At 39.7% G+C, this 17,967-nt stretch overlaps 1 protein-coding gene across 1 annotated transcript in view; it reads left to right on the top strand.

The window, feature by feature from the left end:
- The window catches only part of lrp1bb (low density lipoprotein receptor-related protein 1Bb), a 488,452-nt gene that overhangs the window by 176,047 nt on the left and 294,438 nt on the right, over positions 1-17,967 (top strand). Inside the window, exons 19-21 of the mRNA XM_063005338.1 lie at positions 6,956-7,036; positions 10,651-10,821; positions 15,241-15,420. Of these exons, the coding sequence (XP_062861408.1) occupies positions 6,956-7,036; positions 10,651-10,821; positions 15,241-15,420 (432 nt within the window). The remainder of the gene's footprint in view (positions 1-6,955; positions 7,037-10,650; positions 10,822-15,240; positions 15,421-17,967) is intronic.

Raw genomic sequence — 17,967 nt, 5'->3', positions numbered from 1 at the left:
AAAGACTAGGTGAACTGGATAGATAAAATTGCCTGTCACAGTGAACTTGAACTGATAAATCATGTGTAACCTGCAATGAATATTAAAATCCTAATTAATAAACAAATAATAACATCTAATAGTGGTGTTCATGATGCCACTCATGCCAGCCAAACATGCGAATCATATTAGGCTTGTATTTTCCTTTCAGATGCAGTTTGGTATCGAGTGTTGTGACTATTTACTTACTATGCATTGTAGCACTCAGCAGTCATGTTTTGTAGGCTTGTGTGGCATACCACTGCACAACTGATTTATCATTATTCCTAGACACAGCCACTTCATCATATCAGCATTGAAAATTAGACTGGCTTGCTGTAAGGGAGTGCAACTGTGATAACAAATCTCTTAGCTGGCTAGATGCCATGATATGACAGTGACATGGTAAAAATATCTAAGTTTTTCAGAATGGCTTATTCTTTAGCAAGTGTATGAATGTAGAGATGGCATAGCCTCTGTTAGTTTATGGTCTGTGATTCTGGGCACCTGCTTCTTTTTTTTTTTTTATTGATTCTGTTATAGTATATTTGCCACAACAAATAGATTCAAATCATTAAACAAAATATGGTATTACACAAAGGAAACAAAATTATAACAAATTTAGCAAAACATGCTGTTTATGAAACAACAAGTCATGTAACAACTGGGCACGTGAGCATCGGAACTGGACCACAGAGCAATGGAAAAAGGTGTCCTGGTCTGATGAATCACGTTTTCTTTTACATCACATGGATGACCGGGTGAACACATGGCACCAGGATGCATTATATGAAGAAGGCAAGCCGGTGGAGGCAGTGTGATGCTTTGGGCAATGTTCTGCTGGGAAACCTTGGGTCCTGTCATCCATGTGGGTGTTACTTTGACACGTACCACCTACCTAAGCATTGTTGCAGACCATGTACACCCTTTCATGAAAACGGTATTCCCTGATGGCTGTGGCCTCTTTTAGCAGGATAATGCACCCTGCCACAAAGCAAAAATGGTTCAGGAATGGTTTGAGGAACACAACAATGAGTTTGAGGTGTTGACTTGGCCTTCAAATTCCCCAGATCTCAATCCAATCGAGCATCTTTGGGATGTTCTGGACAAACAAGTCCGATCCATGGAGGCCCCACCTCACAACTTACAGGAGTTAAAGGATCTGCTGCTAACATCTTGGTGCCAGATACCACAGCACACCTACAGGGGTCTAGTAGAGTCCATACCTAGACCTACACTCAATTTCCATTTTATCAGCTCCACTTATCATATAGAAGCACTTTGTAGTACTACAATTACTGACTGTAGTCCATCTGTTTCTCTGCATGTTTTTTTAACGTGCTTTCACCCTGTTCTTCAATGGTCAGGACCCCCACAAAGTAGGTATTATTTGGGTGGTGGATCATTCTCAGCACTGCAGTGACACTGACAATGGTGGTGGTGTGTTAGTGGGTGTTGTGCTGGTATGAGTGGATCAGACACAGCAGCACTTCTGGAGTTTTTAAATACTGTGTCCACTCATTGTCCACTCTATTAGACACTCCTACGTAGTTGGTCCACCAAGTCAGAGACGATCGCTCATCTTTTGCTGCTGTTTGAGTTGGTCATCTTCGAGACCTTCATCAGTGGTCACAGGACGCTGCCCACATGGCGCTGGATATTTTTGGTTGGTGGACTATTCTCAGTCCAGCAGTGACAGTGAGGTGTTTAAAAACTCCATCAGCGCTGCTGTGTCTTATCCACTCATACCAGCACAACACACACTAACACACCACCAACATGTCAGTGTCACTGCAGTGCTGAGAATCATCCACTACTCAGTAATACCTGCTCTGTAGTGGTCCTGGGAGAGTCCTGACCATTGAAGAACAGCATGAAGGGGGCTAACAAAGCATGCAGAGAAACAGATGGACTATAGTCAGTAATTGTAGAACTACAAAGTTCTTCTATAAGGTAAGTAGAGCTGATAAAATGGACATTGTAGGACTGCCCCATATTACAGTAAATGATTTCACAACAATAATACAACAAAAATCTATATCCAGAGAAGTCTGGTCTTAAGTGAATTAAAATCTATTTAAATAAGTACTTCAAACCAAAATGCAGCTTGACTTTTAAGTGACTCATTCACAATTAAAAACAACTGCACATGGAGAGTTATATTAGTTTAATTACCAATTAACAGCATGTAGAACAGCTATACAAGAGCTCTGATAATTAGCAATTTGGTGTGTGACATTTTAGATCAACATAAGCAACTAACAAAGTCACAATAAGTCTAAATTCCATGTGTGCAAGTAACTAACTCTGCTAAGTTGTTCGATTTTTAAGGAGAAATATGACGTGATGGCAGAAAATGCTGGATTTTTCCCCAACCACTTTTTTTTTTTTTTTTTTTTTTTTAAAGTGTGTCATGATTTTAAAGTTCTATGCAATGACTCATAACTAAATGCTGGCCTGACTCACTAATAACTGTAGCGTGGGAGAGAAGTCAAGGAGTCGACTCTACCCTGCACTGAATTACTTTTGCCTAGTTTGCTACAGCTAATGAGAGAAGATATTAGATGGAACTGTGACCGCAGCCAGCCCACCAGCTATTCGATGCACCAAACGGCAGGTCGATAAGGGACCTAGGAGTTTGCAGAAGGCTTTCCAAAATTGGCTTGTAAAATGGGGTCCCTGATATGACACTGGCCAGTTTGTCCAGAACAAGTTTGTCTTGGTGGTCTCCTGCAAATAAATCTGTCCATTATAACAAAGATAATTGTGGTGAAGAGTGGCAACAATGGAATAGGCCTGCAGAACGAGTATGAGAGATGACATGTACTGATATGTTTCTGAATGTCCTTGTCTATTAAATACCACCATTACTGTCTGAGCAGAAACTATTGTGTTCTTGGCCCCAGGGTGGCCCACATTGGGAAGAGTGTTGCCATTGCAGAATTCATCCTTTAAAGGTGGTAGGGATGAAAAGTTTGCCCAAGATGCCATTTCAGTTTGGGCTCTTGCCTCTGAGCCTGTCACCATAGGCAATAGGATTCTTGCTGGGTAAGGATGAGGTTGAAAACTCCAGCTGCCTTAAGATGGCATCAGGTTTAGTTTTCATGTAAAGTTTAAGCAGTCCAGGAAGGGGGTTCATCTGGCCTGGCATGAGTGGAGGTAGCATGCTTCACTTCTAATAGCTCCCTGTTCCCAACATCATAGTTTCTCTCAGATGATGTCAGTGAGAAAAGTAAGCACAGGGGTGTTGTTTGTTATCTTGCACTAAATTTCGGGACAGGACTGCCCCACCCCTGCATTGTAGTGGAAACGGTCAGTGAAGCGGACCTTGGGAGGGGACTATTGTCATGCCTGGCCATCCAGGATGTTTTTGCCCAACACTATTGCCCAACCACTCTCATTCCTGGAGACGATTGTCTAATTGGATGGTCAGCTTATAGAGGGTCTCTGAGGAGGTTGCCGAACCTGAGGTAGCCAACTCATTGTTTAGATCCTCTGAAAGACCATCCTGGAATGCGGTGCAGAACTCAATGGCGTAGTCACAGGAGCCACGGAGGAGCCATGAGGCAGACACTGGGCCACTTGCCAGTAAGCACTGTTTGGTGAGTACCAACATACAATAAATTGGATGGGGGAGAAGGCACTGCTTCCTGGGGTGTTCCACCAGGGCCATCCAGGATGTTCTTGCCCAAGAGCTTCACTCGAATTTTTGAAGACGATTGTCTAATTGGATGGCCAGCTTATAGAGGGTCTCTGAGAAGGTTGCCGGACCTGAGGTTGCCAAGTTGTCCTTTAGATCCTCTGAAAGACCCTCCTGGATAGCGGTCATCAATGCCTTGGAGTTCTATTCACTCCTAGCTGCCAGAGTGCAGACTTTGATGACATAGTCACAGGAGCCATGGAGCAGCCATGAGGCAGACACTGGGCTACTTTTGGAGCAGTTAAAGGTCTGCTGGAACTTGAAAGAGGACAAATCGGGCCAGTTTTTTCCAAATGTCTGTGATCCAGTTAAGGGCCCACCCTGAAAGCAGGGCAATAATGTGGGCAGCCTAAAACCGCTCTGCTGGAAATCTCGAGGGCTGGTGATGAACTGTAAGAGAAAACCAGTCAGTAAGCACTGCTTGGTAAGTACCAAATTACTAGAAATTGTGGGAGGGGGGCGCTGCATCGTGGGGTTTCCACCAGGGTCTGCAGCTGGATCAATATCTGCTGCAACTGCTGTTCATGATGCTGGGTCCATTGCTGGCTGAGTCTTTCTGTAATAGGGTGGTGAGGGCAACAGAGTGAGACAACTCAAACTCTGGACAGAATCAGGATGTGGAAAGGGCGTGTAAGCCTATGTATAAAAAAAGGACACTGAATCTGATCCTAGCATACAGCAAGGAGCTTTCCTGCAAAACTCAATGTAGTCCCAAGCTGAATACTCATCGCAGGGCTTATTAGCGCTAATGCACTGCAGCTGACTTCAGAGCTATACAGTGTAGCTCAGACCTTAAAATGGTGCTGGGTTTTTGCTTTAGCAAGACGTAGTCTGTAAAGTCAAATTGCTCGGTGTTACAGTCTACGTATTCAAATATATTACGAGAGCTTTCTGTCCTTTAAATCTCTTTTAATGCAAGCATTATTCTAAATTAAATTAATGATCCAAATCCATTTTTTTTTTTTCCTTTGGTAAATTTCACTTTCCTGAAGCAGGTAGTATAATAGATAGATGGATGGATACATACATAGATAGATGGATGGATGGATGGATGGATGGATACATAGATGGATGAATGAATGGATACATAGATGGATGGATGGATGAATGAATGGTTGGATGGATGGATGGATGGATGGATGGATACATACATAGATGGATGGATGAATGGATGGATAGAGTGATGGATACATGGGTGGATGGATTGATGGATACATAGATGGATGGATGGATGGATGGATACATACATGGATGGATGGATGGATACATACATGGATGGATGGATGAATGGATACATAGATGGATGAAAGGATGCATACAGAGATGGATGGATGGATGGATGGATACATACATAGATGGATGGATGGATGGATGGATACATGGATGGATACATGCATAGATGGATGGATGGATGGATGGATGGATGGATGGATACATGGATGGATACATGCATAGATGGATGGATGGATGGATGCATACATAGATGGATGAATGGATGCATACATGGATGGATGGATGGATGGATACATATATAGATGGATGGATAAATGGGTGGATACATGCATAGATAGATGGATGGATGGATGCATACATACATAGTTGGATGGGTGGATGGCTTGATCCCGAAGAAAATGAAAGAAAACTAGTTAAATTAAAGAACACCATTGGACTGTGCTAGCCTATCACAGCTTTTCAATGGGCGCAAGGCACACAGTAACACCGTGGACAGGGCGCCAGTCCATCGCAGGGCAGACACATACACACACATACACACACCCATTCACCTATAGGGCAATTCAGTATCTCCAATTAACCTGACTACTTGTTTTTGGACTGTGGCAGGAAACCGGAGCTCCTGGAGGAAACCCACGCAGACACAGGTAGAACATGCAAACTGCCTTGCCTGGGGATTGAACCCAGGACCTTCTTGCTGTGAAGCGACAGTGCTACCCACCGAGCCACCGTGCCGCCCCTCTGTCCGTCCAGTAATCAATAATTAATAAGCACCTCTATAACCAGGTCACAACACTGTACTTTGTGTACACTCCGGCTCCTTATCACAGACAGGGCGGCACGGTGGCTCTGTGGGTAGCACTGTCACCTCACAGCAAGAAGGTTTGCACGTTCTCCTCGTGTCTGTGTGGGTTTCCTCCAGGAGCTCCGGTTTCCTCCCACAGTCCAAGAACATGCAAGTGAGGTGAATTGGAGGCACAAAATTGTCCATGACTGTGTTTGACATTAAAGACTTGAACTGATGAATCTTGTGTAACCAGTAATTACCTGTTCTGTCATGAATGTAACCAAAGCGTGTAAAACAATAATAAATAAATAGTCTTATCACAGACAATTCAGGATATGTGCTTTTCTGTAATACAAGGTCTCAAAATTCTGATGCATTTAGGGAAAAGCTATGACAGTGTGCACAACACCCATAAGAAAGCTGAATTATCTTTAGTGTCAGTGTAAAGTCAAATTTACAGTGCATCATTTTCATACTGTTTCAGATTTTTATCTTTTTCATTAGCCTTAGTATTTACCCATCTGCACAAAATGTAAATTACTTGTAAGATTTTTTGATTCAATACCCTTTTTTTTGGCTTCTATTATTTTATTTCTCTGATTTGTTACATGTAATACCCAACTGGGTTAAACAAGCAAGTACACAGTGGTAAAAAAATGTAGTTTTATCTGTAGCTTAAGGCATCTAAACATTTATACACTGATGTTCCAAGATAGCTGTCTGCTGCTATAATATTGCCTTCAGCACTTTTCCCACAGACTCGACGGGCTTCGTTTTTCCACTCGTTCACAACTTCTTTTTCATTAACCTCAAAGAGAAAACACCAATAATTCATCTTGACATTTTTCATGACCTTCAGGTTGCACTGATCCTCCTGTAAAAAATAGCTGTGGAATTTTCCCTCCTCTTCTTTTTTTTTTTTTATTTTTTTCATTATTTTCCCTTATTTTCTTCTAAATGCAGATAGCAAAAGTCTATCTCTACATATTTTCAAAGACCACCAGATGGGACGAAACCCTCCAAATGTAATTTATTAGCATGACAGAGCAATCAATGCCACACCAAACCTTTTTTGCAATATTTCAAAGCTTAAATGCGAAATGAAAAATGGGCTTTATGCTTCGTTGCATCAAAGAGACAGTGATATATTGGGTTGGGTTTGGAGCGTTGGAGTCTTTTAAATGCATGTTACTCATGGCTTCCTTTTCTGCTCACAGCCTTTCCCACGTGTGAGCCGCTTACCCAGTTCAGCTGTTCCAACGGAAGGTGCATCAGCATCAAGTGGCACTGTGATTCAGGTGAGTCAGTGGTTAGGGGATGACTGTCAATTTTATATTTCTGTTTAAATTTTTCATCTTTTAGTTCAAATTCCAAAAATGCTGTTTAAATTCCAAAACAAATTGGGTCAGTGGAAAAAATGTCAATAAAAACAGACTATTATTACTATTAAAGTACAGATCTCAATAATAAATAAATGAATAGGAAATAAATAGCTGTTTTGAAAGTTCCAAATAAGGTGTTTTTAATTTAACCCTTGTGTGGTGTTCATAGTTTTGTTACTCAGCCAATGTTTGCGGGTCTGGTGGACCCACCGCATTATTGTGTTTTTAATCAATACAGCCATAACTTACTTAACATACAAAATATCAGATGTTTACAAGCAATAAAGACAGCATATTTGGTTAACATTTACTATTTACCTATGCTGGATCATATTTATAAATAACAGCACTATCTGTTTGTTGTGATAAAATATACAAAAGGAAAAATCACTATCAAAATATGGCTGGAAAAACATGTTTACTTCGAACAAATCAAAATGAAACGACCTTAAGAAATGTAAAACGTTTGTCAGTGTAAGAAACACCAGCCTGAACAGATACAGTATCTATATCAGTCTACACATCAGTCCCATTGAACACATTCTGTTCACGCTCGCCTATACAACACATGAGGGTCAGCTTTACTGTCTCTCTGTCTGTATGTCTGGCTCTCTCTCTCTCTGACTGAATATTTTTTTTCTGTCTGTCTCTGCCTGTCTGTCTGTTTTTTTAATCTATCTCTCTGCCTATCTCTCTGTGTCTGTTTTTTCTGTCTCTCTGTGTCTGTCTGTTTCTTTCTGTCTGAGTAAAGGGACACACTTTTATACCTGCGGGTCGAACACCACATGTGTAATATAAATGTGTGTGTGTGTGTGTGTGTGTTGGGGGGGGGGGGGGGGGGGGGGCATACATATTTTGTATGTTCTTCACACAAAATGAGCCAAAGGCAAGGAATCTGAGGTTAAAATAATAATAAATAGCATCATTTTTCTTTTGGTAAACATTGAAAACAGGTCCCACAGACCCAAACACCACACAAGGGTTAAATTATTCATTGAATTTAATAATGTAATTAAGTGTGCCAGTCTTACATTACCCCGTTCCAAATTTTTTAATGTGTCGCTGTCATCATATTTCAAATTAGTGTGTATTTACTAAGCTCCAAAAAGTTGATAAGGTAAAAGTTACATAACTATTTACTCTAAAATTTTAAATTAAATTAAATTAAATTAAATTTACTCTTTAACTTTAGCTACTGTCTTAACATTTTTGGAATATAGTGTCATCCAGTCTTATAAATGTATAATTAACCAATTATAAACAGTGTTTACTTCATTATGAACTAATCATGAATAAATCAAGTTAAGTATTTTATCAGAACCAGACTTTATTGGCCAAATATGCTCACATATACAAGGAATTTGACTTTGGTTATACAGATCTTAAACACACACACACACACACACACACACACACAGCAGGACATGTTGTAGTTGGACAGAGTAAAGGGACACACTTTTATACCTGCGGGTCGAACACCACATGTGTAATATAAATGTGTGTGTGTGTGTGTGTGTGTGTGTGTGTTGGGGGGGGGGGGGTGTGGCATACATATTTTGTATGTTCTTCACACAAAATGAGCCAAAGGCAAGGAATCTGAGGTTAAAATAATAATAAATAGCATCATTTTTCTTTTGGTAAACATTGAAAACAGGTCCCACAGACCCAAACACCACACAAGGGTTAAATTATTCATTGAATTTAATAATGTAATTAAGTGTGCCAGTCTTACATTACCCCGTTCCAAATTTTTTAATGTGTCGCTGTCATCATATTTCAAATTAGTGTGTATTTACTAAGCTCCAAAAAGTTGATAAGGTAAAAGTTACATAACTATTTTAAATTAAATTAAATTTACTCTTTAACTTTAGCTACTGTCTTAACATTTTTGGAATATAGTGTCATCCAGTCTTATAAATGTATAATTAACCAATTATAAACAGTGTTTACTTCATTATGAACTAATCATGAATAAATCAAGTTAAGTATTTTATCAGAATCAGACTTTATTGGCCAAATATGCTCACATATACAAGGAATTTGACTTTGGTTATACAGATCTTAAACACACACACACACACACACACACACACACACACACACACACACACACACACACACACACTCACACACACACACACACACATTCATACCTGTAAACAATTAGCATGTGTAATTCACATTATGGGTTAAAGGTGCAGAGTTATGTGCAGTATAAAAACTATAGATATATACTACATATAAATAAGAAATAAAATGAATGTGAAAGACCAGTGTAAGCAGGGTTGCGAGTCATTATATAAGTTAAATAGGTCATTTGTAAATGAGCAACTGTCCCAAAGATTAACAGTTCTGTAATGTTCAATTGAGCACAATGGAGTGTGGAAAAAAAGCTTCTTTGTAGCCTGGTTGTTCTGGTCTTTATGTGGCTGAAGCGTCGGCCTGATGGAAGGCGCCGAAACAGGTTATGGCCAGGGTGAGACGGGTCAGTGATGATTTTCCCTGTGTGCTTCCTGGTTTTGGAGGCATGCAGGTCCAGCACTGTGAGTGGCTTTACACCAATGGTCCTCTCTGCAGACCTGATGATGCGCTGCAGTCTCTTTTTGTCATATTTGCCCCACACTGTGATGGATGTGGTGATGACAGAATTATTATTAGTACCTTATAAGTACTGTAATCAACTATTTTATATCCAGGCTTTCTATCAGCAGTTAAGTAAATGAAAGAAAGTTTGAAGCAGCATTGGGCGAAAGTGTTGGTTTCATCTTCAGAGAAGAAGAAGGAATGATGGCAGCGAAATGGAAGTGGTGAGATCGATGGCAACAAAGCTCTGCCACTGCTGCCAACAGACCAGGACGTTCAGTGTACAAAAAACAAAGCACCAAGTGGTGGGCGCAAAGAGGAGGATGTCTGCCTGGAAAATCCTCTGCGCTATGAATTGGCCACCTGGAAACAATACACAGCTAATGACATGCCATCGACGACACTCATTGACACTGGATTCACCCACAGTTTAATCCAGTCTGGCATTATTTCGCACCGCCGTCAATGGAAAGCCGCCACAAAAAATTTGGAAACGGGGACAGGGCAAGCAGCGAGGATCCAAGGGAAGCAGCAGCTCATTCTAGAGCTTGGCAGGTACGGTTGTCCTAGCAATGTGTTCGCTGGCGAGATCGAAACGACAAAAGTAAAGCGTTAAAACAGCGGTTCTAAAAGAGCAAAACTGCAATGCCAAGACAGACAAGGGTGAACCAGTCTCAGTAATTCTAGTGAGTAATGTAAGTAATGTAAATCACTGATGGTCTATTTTCTTCAATGCTACTCTGCTTTTTTAAAGCCCTTAGCAGCTCCTTTTTCTGTCACTTCTACTTCTGTTACTTTGTCTTTTCCCAACCTGAGGTTAGCCTGAGGTCAGATAAAAATATAGAAGCAATATCACTAAAATGAAGGAGAGACCTCGAACTCCTTAGCAATATATTACAATCAGTCTCTGTCCTTTTCTCGTCCCTATGTGTCTTTTGTGTTTGTAGATGACGACTGTGGAGACGGCAGCGATGAGGCATTGTGTTTCCATGCCTGCTCCAGTGGTCAGTTCCAGTGCTCCCAGGGTAGGTGTATTCCTGAACACTGGGCCTGTGACGGAGACAATGATTGCGGTGACTTCAGCGATGAGAATGTGACCTGTGCAGGCAGTTCTGCTGGTAAGAGACTAGTCTCCATGGCAGCATACAGCATATGACTCATTGCAAGTGACTGAGAATGAAAAATTTTTTTACATGTGTGTGGTCTTAATTGTAGCATATGTATATACACCGACCAGGCATAACATTATGACCCCTGACAGGTAAAGTGAATAACACTGATTATCTCATCATCACGGCTTCTGTTAGTTGGTGGGATATATTAGGCAGCAAGTGAACAATTTATCCTCAAAGTTGATGTGTTGGAAGCAGGAAAAATGAGTTTGACAAGGGTTAAATTGTAATGGCTAGATGACTGGGTTAGAGCTCTTGTGGGGTGTTTCTGGTCTGCAGTGGTCAGTATCTATCAAAAGTGATCCAAGGAAGGAACGGGTAAACCGGCGACAGGATCATGGGCGGCCACGGCGCATTGATGCATATGGGAAGCGAAGGCTGGTCTGATCCAACAGACGAGCTACTGTAGCTCAAATTGCTGAAGAGGTTAATGCTGGTTCTGATAGAAAGGTGTCAGAATACACAGTGCATCACAGTTTGTTGCGTATAGTGCTGCATAGCTGCGGACCAGTCAGGGTGCCCATGCTGACCCCTGTCCACCGCCGAAAGCACCAACAATGGACACCTGAGCATCGGAACTGGGCAATGGAGCAATGGAAGAAGGTGGCCTGGTCTGATGAATTACGTTTTCTTCTACATCACGTGGATGGCCGGATGTGCATGTGTCGCTTACCTGGGGAACACATGGCACCAGGATGCACTATGGGACGAAGGCAAGCCGGTGGAGGCAGTGTGATGCTTTGGGCAATGTTCTGCTGAGAAACATTGGGTCCTGCCATCTATGTGGATGTTACTTTGACATGTACCACCTACCTAAGCATTGGTGCAGATAATGTACACCCTTTCATGGAAACAGTATTCCCTGATGGCTGTGGCCTCTTTCAGCAGGATAATGCGCCCTGCCACAAAGCAAAAATGGTTCAGGAATGGTTTGAGGAGCACAACAATGAGTTTGAGGTGTTGACTTGGCCTCCAAATTCCCCAGATGTCAATCCAATCGAGCATCTTTGGGATGTGCTGGGCAAACAAGTCCGATCCATGGAGGCCCCACCTCACAACTTACAGGAGTTAAAGGAACTGCTGCTAACATCTTGGTGCCAGATACTACAGCACATCTTCAGGGGTCTAGTAGAGTCCATGCCTTGATGGGTCAGGGCTGATTTGGCTATATCGTGCTTATATCGTGATTAGTTGTCTGCATAATTTGTTATGTATGGTGTAGATAGTGGTTCTACACAGATGTTAGGAATATGAGACGTTACAAAACCACAGAGACTGGGTAACACAGCTGATTAGCAAATTAACATAAAGAGCAAGCAAGATAACCATCAAGTCAGCTGCTCATAATTGGCTTAGTGCGATGTCCCTAATTTGCTGAACATAAGTTTGAAACTTTCTCCCCCCACTACTTGGCAGATCTGATCGTATCTATTCTCACTAGAAAATGACCCTGCATATTTGAATCCTTTAATCTATAGTAATTACCTCTGAAAGCTAAGATGGGGCAGTGCACAGCTTTCAGCTCACTAGCTTGTCACAGAAATGAGGAAACCATTCATCAGACGAGATCCAGGCAGAGACCTTCAGCCCTCGTCTGTCTCCAGAGGAATGCCCATCTTACCGTTACTCAATGAAGATCTCAGATCAGTGGGCAGCCCTCACTCTGAAGGTGTGAATTGCTGGAGACAATGCTAACATGCACGATCAGGCTTTAAGCAAATAAGCCTGACACCACGCTGCACTTTAGTTTAGCACTTGTCTTCAAAGAGACAACTGTGTAAACTGGTGTTAAGGGTTTGTTTTAGCTGTATTAAGCCGCATTTAGCATCTCTTAATTGTTTGTGCAAAGACTTAATTGTTAATGGACAACATGCGGTAAATACGGAATTATACTTTATATAGCACTATAGGGCAGTTGTAGCCTAAGGGTTAAGGTACAGGACTAGTAATGAAACATTCGCTGGTTCAAGCCCCACCACTGCCAGGTTGCCAATGTTGGGCCCTTGAGCAAGGCCCTTAACCCTCACGTCACTTTGGATAAAAGCATCTGCTAAATGCTGAAAATGTAAATACTTAAATGCTGTGTAATGTATATTCATGCTTTGGATAACAGCAATAACATGATACTTACACCGATCATGCATAACATTATGACCACCTTCCTAATATTGTGTTGGTCCCCCTTTTGCTGCCCCATATGCAACAAACCGTGAGGCACTGTGTATTCTGACACCTTTCTATCAGATCCAGCATTAACTTCTTCGGCAGTCTGAGCTACAGTAGCTCGTCTGTTGGATCGGACCATACGCATCAATGAGCCCTGGCCGCCCATGATCCTGTCGTTGGTTTATCACTGTTCCTTCCTTGGACCACTTTTCAATAGATACTGACCACTGCAGACCGGGAACACCTCACAAGAGCTGCAGTTTTGGAGATGCTCTGACCCAGTCGTCTAGCCATCACAATTTGTCTCTTGTCAAACTCGCGCAATTGCCAATTTTTCCTGCATCTAACACATCAACTTTGAGGATAAAATGTTCACTTGCTGCCTAATATATCCCACCCACTAACAGGAGCCGTGATGAAGAGATAATCAGTGTTATTCACTTCACCTGTCAGGGGTCATAATGTTATGCCTGGCTGGTGTATGTTCATTTTTATTTATTGTTACTATTTAATGGGTTGGCAAATCAAAGGATCTGACCTTTACAGGCAATTTTTACCTTTAGGTCATGTTAGAAAAATTCTAATAAACTGGGATAAAACCATGTTACTTAATTACAACAAATAACTTTCATTCATTGATTCATTCATTCATTTATTTAGGGGACAGTGGTAGCCGAGTTAGTAGGGCCTTGGGCTATCAACTGAAAGGTTGAATGTTCCAATCACAGCTCTGCCATGCAGCCACTGTTGTGCTCTTGAGCAAGGCCCCTAACCCCTCTCTGCTCTAGGGGCACTGTACAATGGCTGACCCCGCGCTCTGACCCTAGCTTCCAAACAAGCTGAAATATGCCAAGAAAGAATTTCGTTGCACTGTACATCTGTATATGTATATATGACGTTTCATGTGACAGACAGGTATATATTAAATGTTGGGATGATGGTGGTTACTTGTAGTCCACATGTTGAATGCAGCAGACAAGATCAGCATAAACACCTGAGAGACTTTGATAAAGGGTCAAATTGTTATGGCTAGATGCCTGGGTTGAACGGCTGCTTACAGAGTGCTCATAAACAAAGTTCCCAGATGGGACAAAGGCAAGAACCACCAAGAGGTGGTTTGTTCTTGTATATGATAGGTCCAGGACCAACACTGTTTAATAGGGATGTAACAATACACTCTACCCACGATGCAATGCGATTCACGATACTAGGTTCACTATACGATTTTTTCCCGATTTTTTAAAACAAAATTAAATGGAAAACAAATTATGACAAACTTTCCTTTTATGATTTTTCTTTAAAAAAATAAAATAAAATGGTGTATTTTTGCTTATCTTTTATTTATTTAAATAATGAATGCCCTTTTACTTTTATTACAATGCTGCACATTTCCCTTTTTGTGTAAAAAAAAACAAAAAATGAAATAAATCCCACATTTAAAAAAATACAATAATAATAAATAATACAAATAAAGTATGCTCACATAAATAAATTAGGCTGGGAAATTCCAAACCTGGCAACCCTGTAGTGACGTCAACCAGGCGAGGTGAATAGCTCCAGTGCCCTCTGCTGTTTAAAGTGAATATCGATTCATTATACATGTAAACCAATTTGAATTGTTACACATCGAATAGTTACACATTACGAATCGATTTTTAACTGTCTTGTGGTGCCTTCTGTTTAAGTATAGAGTGGTCTTGCGTTTTAAAGTAATTTTCCCATCTACAGGATATACAAATCACTAGAATTACAAATGGAAAATAGTGGCATTTACTTGTAAAGCTTGAGCCACAAATTGTGTAGTATTCTACAGGTTAAAAGCTTTTTAACAAGTGATAATTTATTATTCATTTGTTTAATAGGTTTGGTTACTTATAGCAGCAGTCCCCAACCTTTTTTGCACCACGGACCAGTTTCATATAAGATGAAAATAAAATTATATGATGAGCATAACAAAAAACACAAAGTGCATAACAATACAACCTACCAGTGATGGAAAATCAGTGGATATTCTGAGCTTTTTACTGCAACGAGATGCTCCCACCTAGGGGTGATAGGAGACTATAACACCCGAAAATGTGTTCCTTATGTCCAGTAGCCCAGTGGTTGTGACTGTGGTTTTTAGTGTATTTCAGTGTATTTCAGTAAAATAGTATAAATGCTTATCAGTATAACTGCTATAATCCATATTTCCTGCAGTATTACCCCCTGTGGAATGCAGCAGTGAGGAGTTTCACTGCCGTACTGATGGCACCTGTATTCCTGAGCGCTGGCGCTGTGACGGGGACAAGGACTGCGAGGACAGCAGTGACGAGAGGAATTGTGAGGGCATCAAAAGGACATGTGACCCTGAAGCCAAATTCACCTGCAAGCACTCGGGTTAGTTAATGTTTTATATACTGCTAAAAAGATTCAGTAAAGATTACTCGGCGCAGCTCTACAAAGGACCGCACATTTACATGCACACACACACACACACACACACACACACACCATCTTTATACCCAGTGTTGTGTCTAGATTACTGAGACATAAACAGATTTAATTTGCATTAGCTTTGTTTAAATGCCATAACAGACATACTGTAACAGCCATAACAGACACACGTAAAAGAAAAAAAAGAAAAAGGAGTGATCATTAACAGAAATAATCTTGCCAAGAGTTTGTTAAAAGGAAATGCAGCCAGTGAGAGTAGAACAGGGCATAATTATTATAGATAAATGCTGGATAATTGCCTAATAATAATTTTAAGAGACGTCAATATCTTAACTAACTTTGGTTCTCCACACAGTAACTCCAGCCTATTCCTAATAAAGACTGCCTTAACCCTACATTTATTTAATTTGTACACTTAGTAAATTACAGAACATTGCACTGCTAAATTAAACTGCCTAGTATTTTGCACATTTGAGAGGTAAAATGAAATTAATGAGTACTAATTAAAAAGAACTTTTAGTCCAAAGTGTAGCATTAAGAAATTCATTTTGAAGTTGTAGCACTAAAAATTCCAAGCTTAGCAAAACATTCTGCTCTATTACATCTTTAAATAAAATTAGTCACAGTGAAAATGTTTAATAGTACATTTTATTGCAATGAATGCCTCTAGAATTGTTTTGTTCTTTTCCTGTAGTGTTCTGTTCCTTATCCCTTGGTGCCAACCATTCATTCACCCTATGCTGTGTCTAGTTTACTGGAACATAGAACAGATTATTTTTTGCCACTGCATTGTTTGAGTGCTGTAAAATTTAAAAGACTATAGCTTTAAAACACTAAGATCCTTGCCAAGACATGACTATAAAACTAAGCTTGTGCCCAATTTACTAAATATTCAAATAAAAGTACAAATAGGTTTAGTTAAATAGACATGCAACTAGGGCTAGCATCTTACTACTGACTACTATAAACAATTCAGAGCTAACAACATAAGCAAAGATAAAAACATGTAAAATCAATGAGTAAATTAGGATTGTATGTAAGAAAATTGTTTTCTATTACTAAAATCAGCAACAAAGGATAGCTAATAAGGGTAAACCCAGAAAAACAATACAGTGGTACCTCAAAACTCAACATCAATTGGTTCTGGGAGTGGCGTTAAGTTTCAAGGTATTTTTTTCCTATAAGGATGTATAAGAAACCTGTTAATGTGTTCCATGGTTCCATAGAACTGCATATAGTTTAGGCTAATGTAAAATAATGGGTTTGTTTTGACACTTATACACTGAAAATAACACAAATATAATATAAAAAAACACTAAAATACAATTAAAAAAGTTAAAAATAAATATAAAATGCAATAAAACCTGCACTTTACCTTTACTTCTTTATTGTTTTCTTATGCCTCTTAATCGTGGAGATGCTCGAACTTGGAATACAATATTCCGTTCAGTAAAGGCGCATTCACATGAGAAGTGACAAAACCGCTTTCACGCTGGCTGTGCCGTTATTTCCTATGGAGTGTGGTGGTTCACAAAGCTTAACGTGACTTTTTGTACCAAAACGAGTGAGGAATTTCATTAGTGGAGAGAACTTATGAGCAGTAATAATTAAGAGAGGTTTAGTGTTCCTATGTCGTTCTTTTAATAGATTGTCACATCAAGCTTTTTTCACATTGTGTTTTAGACTCTTTCAGAAAAGCTGATTCTTACAATTTGTCAGAACCCCGAGCTACAGGTATATCACAAGTTTAAAAGTGAAACAGGAGGAAAATCAAGCTAAATACTGATCAATGTGGACGCTTTCACAAGTAAATTTGACAATTATTCCACACAAATGCAGATTCGTCTCATATGCACACTTTGATGATGTTTTACTGCGTTGCTCAAGCCAAGCGCTGAACAAAGTGGCTGTTCATTGTTAATTTGAAATTAAATAAATATATTAAAAAAAAAAACAGATGAACATGTTGAGTTTAAGGTAAATGTTGAGTTTAAGGGTACAAATTTCTTGTCGAAGGGCATTGAGTTTAAAAGATTTTGAGTTTAGGGTTGAGTTAGAAGGTCCCACTGTACCAAAAATAATTATTAATATTTATTAATAATAATAACAATAATAACAACAACAACAAAACAACAATAATAATAATAATCATCATCATCATCGTCATCATCAATCATAATAATAATATTAATAACAATTATTATTCTTGATGTTATTATTATTATTGTTATTATTATAAATAATTAGTACTTAACAGTATCAAACTAAATTTTTTTTTACTTGATTATTTTTAATTGTGGGTAATTGTTTTAATACTTCTATTTTCTCATAGTTTTCTTAATCAATCAATAAGAAGCGTCACTTGACAGAATCACAAATGTATTAAAGATTCCGTTAGGGTTAGAAACAGTGGATCATTTAAAATCATCATACAAAACCCCTTTATTTATCTAGGCTTGGGACCAACGCTAAGGATATGTGTCCCATCCA

The sequence above is a fragment of the Trichomycterus rosablanca genome, chromosome 12 (assembly GCF_030014385.1).
Source record: "Trichomycterus rosablanca isolate fTriRos1 chromosome 12, fTriRos1.hap1, whole genome shotgun sequence".
NCBI lineage: Eukaryota > Metazoa > Chordata > Actinopteri > Siluriformes > Trichomycteridae > Trichomycterus > Trichomycterus rosablanca.
Note: the sequence above shows the minus strand (reverse complement) of the source record. Positions and strands in the feature narration are given on the sequence as shown.